Raw genomic sequence first — 9,806 nt, 5'->3', positions numbered from 1 at the left:
GACGTATACCCTGAAAATATCCGAATATCCGACAGAGAACAAATAAAAAAAAAAGCCAAAAACACAAAATTCCTATAATAATAGTCACAGGATTAAAATAAAAGAGATTATCCACGTGGCGCAGCGTAATGTCTGATGGAGATGCGTTAGTTGGGAACAACTGCGGTGAGGTGCACGTGACTCATTTCTCGGACGTACGGCCACGATTGCCTGATGTTTTTCTCCACATGCGGCGCCGATGCGTTCAGAACGTCACGTGCAAAATTCGCGGCCACACCTGTCGCTGTCCTGTAATAATTTTGTTGACGCACTTTCACATAAATAAATAATTAAAATATATAAAACTCGCACCGCAACGGCGCAACTTTTGGGAATAGGTCAGACCAGTTTCTAATTTTCCTCCCCTTTTATTTTTATGGTTTTAATGAGAGCGTATGCCTGTTTTACGGTTGATCCGTATTTTTCACGTCTCAATAATCCAATTAGGTTTACGAAATTCATTGGTGGACCTATTATTATACGGCCGATAATTTAGTCCTAAACTTTCTAATCTTGACAATGCAACCCTAAGCCTTTGCGCGAAAATCTAATTTAGTCGTTCCGGCTAATTTATGCTTAAAAAAAATTCTAATGAAGGTACCCACGTTCTCGTAAAATTGTTCACATCCACGTGTCATTTAAGACGGTCAGCCAACAATAACTTGGCACCAGTCAACAATTTTTTGATGGTAATAGATCGAAAGGACAATGGTGAAATTTCACACGGTTGTTTAGGATTAAATCCATGAAAGTGAAAATTTTAGGACTGAATTGACAAACGTTGATTTGGTAATTATCCCATATGATTATGTTAGAAGTATTTATTCATTACTTTAATAATAACCTTATGAAATGCTAAAATACAATTGCAGTAGTATAAACACGTGATTAACGGACTCTTTCGTTTTCTTCCGCGTTTCGGCACTTGCCAGCGAATATTCTTCGTCCCTTCCTCCTACCCTCCTTCCTCATAATTAGATCCCGAGAGCGAGAGAGAGGTGTCCCAAAAGCAAAGAAGAGGAACAAATCTTGTGCTGTCCCATTTTCTCTCCCCTCCCTTCCCCTTTCCCGGAAAACGGAGGGAAAACCGAGAGAAAACGGAGGAAAGGGAAGGAAAGTTCGAAACTTCGGGGGAGAGAGGGGGAGGCAGCGATGGACAAGAATGTGACAGTGGGTTCGAAGTTCCCTTTGAGCTTTTGGGAGCTGACAATGGCGACCCTGGTCATCATGGGCTTCGTTTTGGGACTCGCCGGCGTTTATCTCACCATGCCTGACTCGGATTACAGCTTCCTCAGGTTGCCTCGCAGCCTCGAGGATCTCCATATTCTCCGGTAATGTTTTCGATTAGTTTCTCGAACCAGTCTCGTATGTTCCTCTTTTTGTCTGGGATTTTAGGACGATCTGGGAATTTTCTTTCCCCCCGTTTAAAGGGTACCTTATCTTTTTTAATTTGATGAAAGTCCTTGATCTGACTTTGCATGGTTGGTGAGATTATGCTTTGAGCTACATGCACCAAGATTGAAGACATGTAATTTTATCTGAGATGAGATTGTCGCGGTACTAAGTAGATTCTTCTATAGGGTGTGTTTTATTTGATGTTTCCTGACAATCGTATTGATATCTAGGTCGATGTTCATTTTGCACATATTAATTCATCCTTAAAAGACAATATAACCAGCTTCTGCTACCAAATATATGGAGTCTTTGCTCCGTTAACACCCTCGGACTTTAGTTCCCAAATTGTTCAATGGAGATGATAGGTATGGCATTCCTTTGGTTTCCCTGCCGTTAGTTATTGTCTTCTTCTTTTGTAATTGGGTAGTCTGGTATGAACCTGTAATCTTAATTTAAGGTATTTTGCTTAGCTGTTAGTTAGTTTCTCTTTTGTTTTGACCATTGCATGTGTGGGGTTAATAACTTGGCATCCAGTATTTACTTCATGGGTCTGTCTATTAATCTGCTTGCTTTCTGTAGCTTTTGTGGTTTTGCCTATTTTGCTTTAGAATGAAGTTACTCGATCTGTAGGATTTGTTCCCTTTAAAGTTCATTCGACTTGAGAATGTCCACTTTCAGTTCACAACCACCAAGATACATGATTCAAAATTCTTGGGGTAGGAGATTCATGTGGGGAGTGCGTTGCTGTGTTTATGTCAGTCTCAGTAAGTTGGATTCGATATTGTGAGTTTTCTTGTGTGTTCTCTGAGGATGAGCTTTGGCAAAAAGATCTGCCATATTGAACCTCCGATTCTTAACTTGTTTGGCTATGAAGGAAAAAACAGCATGCTCTTCAGTAATAACCATCTTCTTTACATATCACATTTGCTCCTTGCCTGTATGTTTCCATGACCAAACTCCATCCGACTGTGCCTTCCATTGTTTCCTTTGCCACAATAATAGTTCGATGCTAATGGAACTGAATATTAAGTCTTATGTGTTGGGCATTCATTTCTGCAGAGACAATCTTGAGGGCTACACAAGTGACTATACGCTGCAGGTCCTCGTTGGTTACTGCATCATCTACATATTCATGCAGACTTTTATGATTCCTGGAACGGTTTTCATGTCTCTGCTTGCTGGAGCTCTGTTTGGTGTTTTCAAAGGCGTAGCTCTTGTAGTTTTCGCTGCCACTGCAGGAGCTTCTTCATGCTATTTCCTATCTAAACTGATTGGACGGCCCATTATCTTCTCTCTGTGGCCTGAAAAGCTGCATTTTTTCCAAGCTCAGGTTAATTGCAAAGTCCATGCCCACTTGTCTTCAATTACAAGCATCTACAAATCTGACCATGTTTTTCCCTTTTCAATTCCAGGTGGCGAAGAGAAGAGAGCGGCTATTGAACTATATGCTCTTCTTGAGGGTTACACCAACCTTGCCAAACACATTCATAAATTTCGCTTCCCCAATAGTTGATGTACCTTATCACACTTTCTTTCTGGCTACAGTCATTGGAATCATACCTGCTGCTTATGTTACTGTCCGGGTACGCTTATCAACTTTCAACAGGTGCATGTGCATATCTACTCAGACTCATAGTTTCCCATGTTTTTGTTCAGGCTGGGATTACTCTGGGAGAGCTGCGATCCGTTGGGGATCTCTATGATTTCCAATCGATCGCTACCCTCTTCTTCATTGGAGTCATCTCCATCACCCCCACGCTGATGGGCAAGAACGAATCATAGCGATTGCTGGCTTAACCTCCCAAGGCTAGCTGTCTGGTTCCACCTCCACTGTACATATAACCATCAATCCAAGTACAGCTGTTGCTGTTTCTGTTCCTTAACAAGGTTGAAATCTGCACCCACTTGAAACAATCAGGAAAAGCATGTTGCTCACCGCGACTCGGCTACAGGAAAAGAGTGATGTCGACTTTAATGGTTGAAGGGGGGGTAAAAGCTGGTTTGGCATTTCCGGCTTGGAGCCAAACTTTGAGTCCTTCACATCAAATAAAGACATCTTGATCCCATAGGGATCCTTATAATGTTCTAGACCGATGCTGGTAAGTGATGGCTGTCTGGCTGTTGTATATCTAATGTTACGTGGATGATTTGTAGCTTGTGCGTTAGATAATCTCAATCCCTCGTTTATTGTATCGCGATTTCCCTGCCTGAATGATTCGTAGCCTTCAATGACCAAATGCTAATTCGCTGCCTGAATGAATAGTGATTGTATGATTTGCTATTGCGTTGTCATGAGATTGCCTAAGATGGGTCAACTTGAATTCAGGTGTTGCAACGTCGTTTGAGCTAATTGTTTGGTAAGAATTACTTCTAAGACAGGCAACTAGTTACACCTAATTGGTTGAGTTATCGGCCTTCAGTTAAGATGGGTCTCCTTTAAATTAAGATGCACGACTCTCACTAACTACGCCATTCTTGTTGTAATTCCCAGTCTCCTGCAAATGATCTTTAGGCTCCGTTTGTTTCACCGAAGGATTCATATTTCCCAATTTTTCGCATTTGGGGCGGAAAATATGTGGTAAAAAAAAATATTTTTCGGTCAATGAAAAATTTCCTTTCTAAAACTGGGGAAAAGGATTTTAATTTCTGAAAAATGAAAATCATTTTCCAATATTTTCGTATCCTCTCCTCTCACCCTCACGTCCTTTCTTCTTTTTGCCCTCTTCTTCAAGCGTAGTCTCCTCCTCTTTCCAATGCAGCAATCGATTGACTCTTTCGCCCCCCCTCTCTGGTGGAATCGAGCTCCGTCAATTTCCATTGAAATCAGAAATTTCATAGCATGAAGCAAAATGATTTTGAGTGTGATTGTTGTGCATCTTTCTGTTCGTAACCGAATCGATTGACCGAAGCAACTTAGTAAATTGAAGTCAGCACCAGAGATTGTAGCTGCGAAGATGAGCCTTGAAATCGGTAGCGTCATCCTCTATCTCTGTCTCGGTAAATTCGTCATAGGAGCGCAAAGCGGCTGCTGGACGAATTGGGCAAGAGAAAAGCAAATTGCTGTTCACCATCTTTGATGGATTGACACTCACACCAGCATGCACAGAGCATGCCAGCAGAGGGAGAACTCTCCCTTTTTCACCGTTACATCATTCTAGATATCATCAGGAGCAGAGGGAGACGGGTAGACGCAAGTTTGTTCATCGTAGAGTTCTCCCACCGTTGTTCTCCATTCGGCCATCGTCATCGAAGCCCCCCGATGCACAGAACTCCTACCAATGAATTGGAGCAGAGAAGGAAATTGGCATGTGTATCATAAGCTACGTAGTGATTAAATTCTGTCAAGAGAGACAGTTCATGAAGAATAATGGATGGTTTCTATCATGAATTATGGGCGACGTGATGTTAAATTGAGCAAGCGAATGAGCATACTAACGTCTTTCTTCGTTTTTGTAAAGAATTGATATGACTGGACATGTAAATTCATAGGCATGAATATAACTAATGTTATTCTCTTGAAAAATATTTGCCTTATCTTTATTAGGTTTCAGCCAAACACCTTAAAAATAGTCATTTTCCTGAAAAAATGACTTTGAAGAATATTTTCCAGAAACGTGACATTTTCCGTGAAACAAAAGGAACTTAATTTCGTTCGATAATCCGCCTCTAATTTTCCTGTCAACAATGCAGCAAATGCTAATGATCTTTGTTCAGCAAAACAAACTGGAAGAGGCGTCCAGCCAAATGACCGTGCTTCCCTACTGTATATAATTTTGCCAATGAAAGAAAGAATACAAACTGACAAAACTGTCTTTCAGCTGAGAAAGGTACACTTTTTGCTTTTTGTTTTTTTTTTTTTTTTTTTTTTTGTTTTTGTAACGATAGCATTAGTTCCCAAATACCGGGCTCAACAAGCCAGTATAACTAAATTTTTTGGAGGAGTAATTTAGTGCGACTTCTTGAATTTCTTCTTGTTCTTCTGGTGCGAGATCTCGGGAGTCCTGCTCTCCATCTTCCGTTTCCTAGCAGTTTGGTCAGAAGAACCAATTTCCTTCCTTAGGTTTTGCCTCGCCTTCCTCGCAGCCACTGCCGGTCTTTTCTTCCACCTTCCTTCCGCGACCGGTTCCTTCTTCATGCTCTCCTTCTTGGGAATCACTGTTCCTATTCCTTTGGACTTAAATTTCTTCAGGGGGGTCCCTTTGCTTGCCTGCAATCCCTGGTAAGAGGTTGAAAATTTCGTATTCGCTCTGTTAACTCCGTTTGGAGTACTCGAATCGACAGCAAGCTTCTTTGCAGGGTGATTTGCATCTGCTGCGGGTGAATGGTCAATTCTCTTAGACGGGCTCAAATTCGGCTTGACATGAGAAAGTCTTAATTCTCGATCTCGAAGCTTCATATTTCGTTTCTTAGCAACCAGATTTGCAGAATCCTACAAGCCAGAAACAAACTTTAGATGAGTGGCAAGTACTACAAAGATGACCAGAGATTTGGGAGGAATTTAGCGGCTTTTCCATCTTCAAAATGCTATTCGGGTTTCTAGTCTCCATTCTCCAGCATCCAAACTCAATAAGATGGTTTCCACTAATTCAACGCACAAAAGACCATTTGCTTGGTATTTGCACGGAGATATGGGTCGGCTCAGTACACCCTCTTAGGGGCACCTAACCTTGTTAAATCTAGCATACTGCACGCTAACTTAGGGGCCCCTAACCTTGTTAAATCTAGCATACTGCACACTAATGATTGACAATGCAATACGGTATTTCTACTAGCTTTATAGCCAGCCAAATCAATGATGATGTAGCAGTATGCTATCAACAATTTGTATGTTATCCAGACTTCAGGACACCGTAGAATAAACAAGTTGACACTGAAAAGAGGGAACATTCTTCAGGAAAAAAACCACTATAAGATAGTCATTGGACACAATTAGCATCATCAATCTAACCACAGAACATTTCAAGCAAAGAACCACACAACATGCTAAAAAAGAATCAAAAAGAAAAAGAAAACCACAATGCATTTGATGTAGAGAGGAAAACTACAAGAGATAAAAAATGGGGCCCCATTTTCTCAGATAATAGCTAGCTATTTGATAATAGACAATATTGGGAGACAATATCAGCCAAAAAGGAACGACACAAGAAACTTACCCTCGTCTTAAACAGGACATAAGCAATACCCTTCCCCACACTCGTATGAGGATCTCTGATAACCCGAACAGCTTCAATGCAGGACCCCAGATTGTTGATGTTCGAAAACAACCGATAGATTTCTTCATCCTGCAGAAAATAGGAAAACACATTCATGTATCTACAGAAAAACAGGTATAGCGACCACTATTGGTGAACCTTCCGACATTCAGGCATAAGCATGAGATCATTACCTTTACATCAAATGGGAGATTACCCACAAAAACTGCCCTCTTGTTGTCATAAACTGGAGAAGTGCCTCCCTTCAATTTCTTGCGAGGAGGACAGGCTCTGTCAACTCGGATGTGGTTCCCTCCAACCTACAATAATTTCAAAGATGTAAGCAGAGTCTCTTTTTCAGGTATGTAACAAGATTCCCCCAACAAGTTAACCCTTTGACCTCAGTCATGTTGAAGATCAATCGATTTCATCTCTCTCTCTCTCTCTCTCTCTCTCTCTCCACACACACAGAGACACACACACACGGTGTTGACGGTAAACTTACCTCCGCCATATTATGGGCCAAAGACGCAAGAGCCGACTCTTCTTTCTTGAAAACAACGTAAGCATTAACACTGCAATAAAAGTACATTGCAATAAATTTAGAAAGTTCACAGAACGATGCAACAAATTAAACAGAAGACGTCCATTTGATGAGGGACTAGCAGCAACTTCAAGTATACAACATCTAGAACAATAAGACATCTAGAAGAGGCATCCAACTCCCCACATCAGCAATGTAGAGTATAGATATAAGTGAGAAAGGCAGAGGGTGATTTGTCATTGAGAACAAGATAAATGAATTTCTAAAATGCCATTTTATCATCAAAGAAACGACAGATGAGATCAAATGACAAAATAAACTGTAACCCAACAGAAAATTAAGTTGAGGAGTCCATGAGTTATGCATCATATCACACTTTAAAACGATTATAGTATACTCACGGACAGAAGAAAAGGCAAACAAAAAAACACGCAGATATTCATGATGATATAGTACCAGTCAATGGCATCATTGATCTTCTTCTTCAATATAGCTCCCTTCCTCGGTATTTTGGTCTGAAAAACATAGAACAGTATCATCAGGCAAAGAAGAACAATCTAAGCAACATATTAAGCATAAGGTATCCACAAGAGCATACTCACATCCAGGATCGGAACGGACCGAATCCTCGCCGATTCTACCTCTCCAAACTTGCTAAACTCCTTCACCAAAGCCTTCTTTTTTATTTTCAGAGGCAAATTCCCAACAAATACAGTTCGCAACAGCTTGCTCTCATCGTCGTAGCCTTCTTTTGAAGCCATCGCATCGGCCGGGTCATCCACTTTCTTCCTCTTCTTCCCCACAAGTTTCTCTCCCACTTGACCATTTGCTTCTTCCTCTTCTGCTTCCCCATACTTCTTAGACTCATAAACCCTCTCAAGCTCATCTCTCTTCCTCTTTTTCCCCTTCTCCTTTTCCTTCAATTTCGATTTATCCCCTTTCCCATCTTCATTCGCGAAGCCACCAGCTTGACTGCTCAATTTCAGCTTCTTCGATTTCTCCGTCTCGGAATCGACATCTGAACCAGAACCCACCTCAGAAGCTCCTTTCTTGGACTTCCTGGATTCCTTCTCCGATTCTTTCTGTTTCTTGTTCTCAGACGAACTCTTCCGGGGTTCTTGCTCTTGCTCTTCGTCTACCTTTCTCTTCTTCTTCTTCTTCTTTTCGACACTCGCAGGCTCACCATCTTCATCACCGTCAACAGAAGCGCCAAAAGCCTGCGCTAGTTCCCGGTGCTTCCTCTTGAAGGGGTTGCTGTCGGAGAAGATGGAACCGGCGAGGTTTTGCTCGGGAATTTCTCCGAATATGGATTTGAAAACGTCCGATGGAGCTGAGACGGTGTCTTCCTGGAGAGGGTTTTCCGGTTCTTTGGGCTTCTTCTTCCCCATTGCTCTCGAACCGGCGTCGGAATCAGACAGAATGTGCTGCGTCTCAGACGCCAGAACGGGACCTTCGGTAACCCTAGAGGGGCGATTTGGAGGGAGAACGATGGGGGTAGAAATTGGAAATTTGATAAAGTTGAAGACTGTTTTGGCGAAGAAAAAAGTATTTTTTTTTATATTTTGTTTAAATTTCAAGACAATTGCGATCAAATGGGCCGGCCCAAGGGCCAAGCCCAAGTCTAATTCTCGACTTGGCAACAACTTACATCGTTTTTTGTAGCTGACTTGTCTTGTTCCAACTAATGCCATGGAGTTCCGAATTCTAATGGTTAGCCTAAGCCAACCAATTACGTGCCTTGATTAGCAAAACGTGTACAAGAAACATTTTCTTTGGCCGACAAGGTCATGTGCAATCCGATGTTTATCTCCCGAGTCGTTTTTTAATGGTTACCGTTTTCCATTACTTGAAGATAAAGCAATGCTATATATAACAAGAAAAAACATATAGTTTTAACTCGTTGACATTAAGCTCAGTTTGAGATGTGACCATCACATGAAAGCATCGATCCACGTTTAGGCATGTCAAACCAATTTGTTGGATTGGGTCGGTTCGAGAATGGTATGACCCAAATTGTTCCATTTAATGCATATTAATCTAATTTTGGGCACCACAATGTTAGCAACCTGGGCCCAAAACACGTGCTAGGACAGGTTTGGAGGTCGGGGTTATGAAGGGGAATTGTTAAGTAATTTAGTAACTTATAAACATACGAATTGCTATCTTGCAATGTAATAGCTTCTCTGGTTAATACGTGACTCTATACCATCACTTGGGTTTAAAAAATATACGTGATAAATAGAGATAACAATATCGGTGAATTAGGTCAAGTTTGGTTCGGGGCAAAAAACCGGATGGATCCCATTTAACCCATATAAACCTATGTATATTTGTATTGACTTGTATTCAATCCGACTCATTAAGGCCCGTGCCCGCTAAATTAAACCCGTCTCAACTCCTTCGGTCGAATCAATTGGCATGTGTTTATGTTGAGTTTTGTAAGACTAAATCCAATGAAATTTTCTTAGTTGATCAAATTGCATTTGCTTTATATTTTGGAAAACAAAAAGAATTATTCTCAAAGGAAAATTTAACGTTGCAAGCCAGAAGCAGTCTGATTTTCATAACGTTGTTGTCTTTTAAGCTCGCCAGTTTATCGTTTTAAACCAATTTCTTAAGATACATCAGAAAAATCA

The 9,806-nt window shown here is 41.1% G+C and overlaps 2 protein-coding genes across 3 annotated transcripts; one reads left to right on the top strand and one right to left on the bottom strand.

Annotated features, from left to right (window-relative positions):
- Positions 1 to 988: 988 nt before the first annotated feature.
- Positions 989 to 3,715, top strand: LOC115737070 (uncharacterized membrane protein At4g09580-like). Its single transcript, XM_030669030.2, has 4 exons — positions 989 to 1,370; positions 2,494 to 2,764; positions 2,847 to 3,017; positions 3,091 to 3,715. Exons 1-4 carry the CDS (start codon positions 1,192 to 1,194, stop codon positions 3,214 to 3,216), a joined length of 747 nt encoding a protein of 248 aa, XP_030524890.1. The 5' UTR covers positions 989 to 1,191; the 3' UTR covers positions 3,217 to 3,715.
- A 1,523-nt stretch (positions 3,716 to 5,238) lies between these two features.
- LOC115737040 (RNA-binding protein 34) lies at positions 5,239 to 8,696 on the bottom strand. Of its 2 annotated transcripts, XM_030668992.2 has the most exons (7): positions 7,773 to 8,696; positions 7,627 to 7,685; positions 7,132 to 7,201; positions 6,821 to 6,946; positions 6,588 to 6,716; positions 5,377 to 5,863; positions 5,239 to 5,334 (listed from the first exon to the last, which is right to left on the bottom strand). In XM_030668992.2, the coding sequence occupies exons 1-6, from the start codon at positions 8,556 to 8,558 to the stop codon at positions 5,381 to 5,383; spliced, it is 1,653 nt and encodes a 550-aa protein (XP_030524852.1). In that variant the 5' UTR covers positions 8,559 to 8,696; the 3' UTR covers positions 5,239 to 5,334; positions 5,377 to 5,380. The 2 variants fall into 2 exon arrangements, with proteins under 2 accessions (XP_030524852.1, XP_030524851.1); XM_030668991.2 differs by lacking the exon at positions 5,239 to 5,334 and having other exon boundaries at positions 5,373 to 5,863.
- Between the last annotated feature and the right edge of the window lie 1,110 nt (positions 8,697 to 9,806).

This window comes from Rhodamnia argentea, chromosome 9 (genome assembly GCF_020921035.1).
Source record: "Rhodamnia argentea isolate NSW1041297 chromosome 9, ASM2092103v1, whole genome shotgun sequence".
Classification (NCBI taxonomy): domain Eukaryota; kingdom Viridiplantae; phylum Streptophyta; class Magnoliopsida; order Myrtales; family Myrtaceae; genus Rhodamnia; species Rhodamnia argentea.
This window is presented reverse-complemented; position numbering and strand designations above follow the sequence as displayed.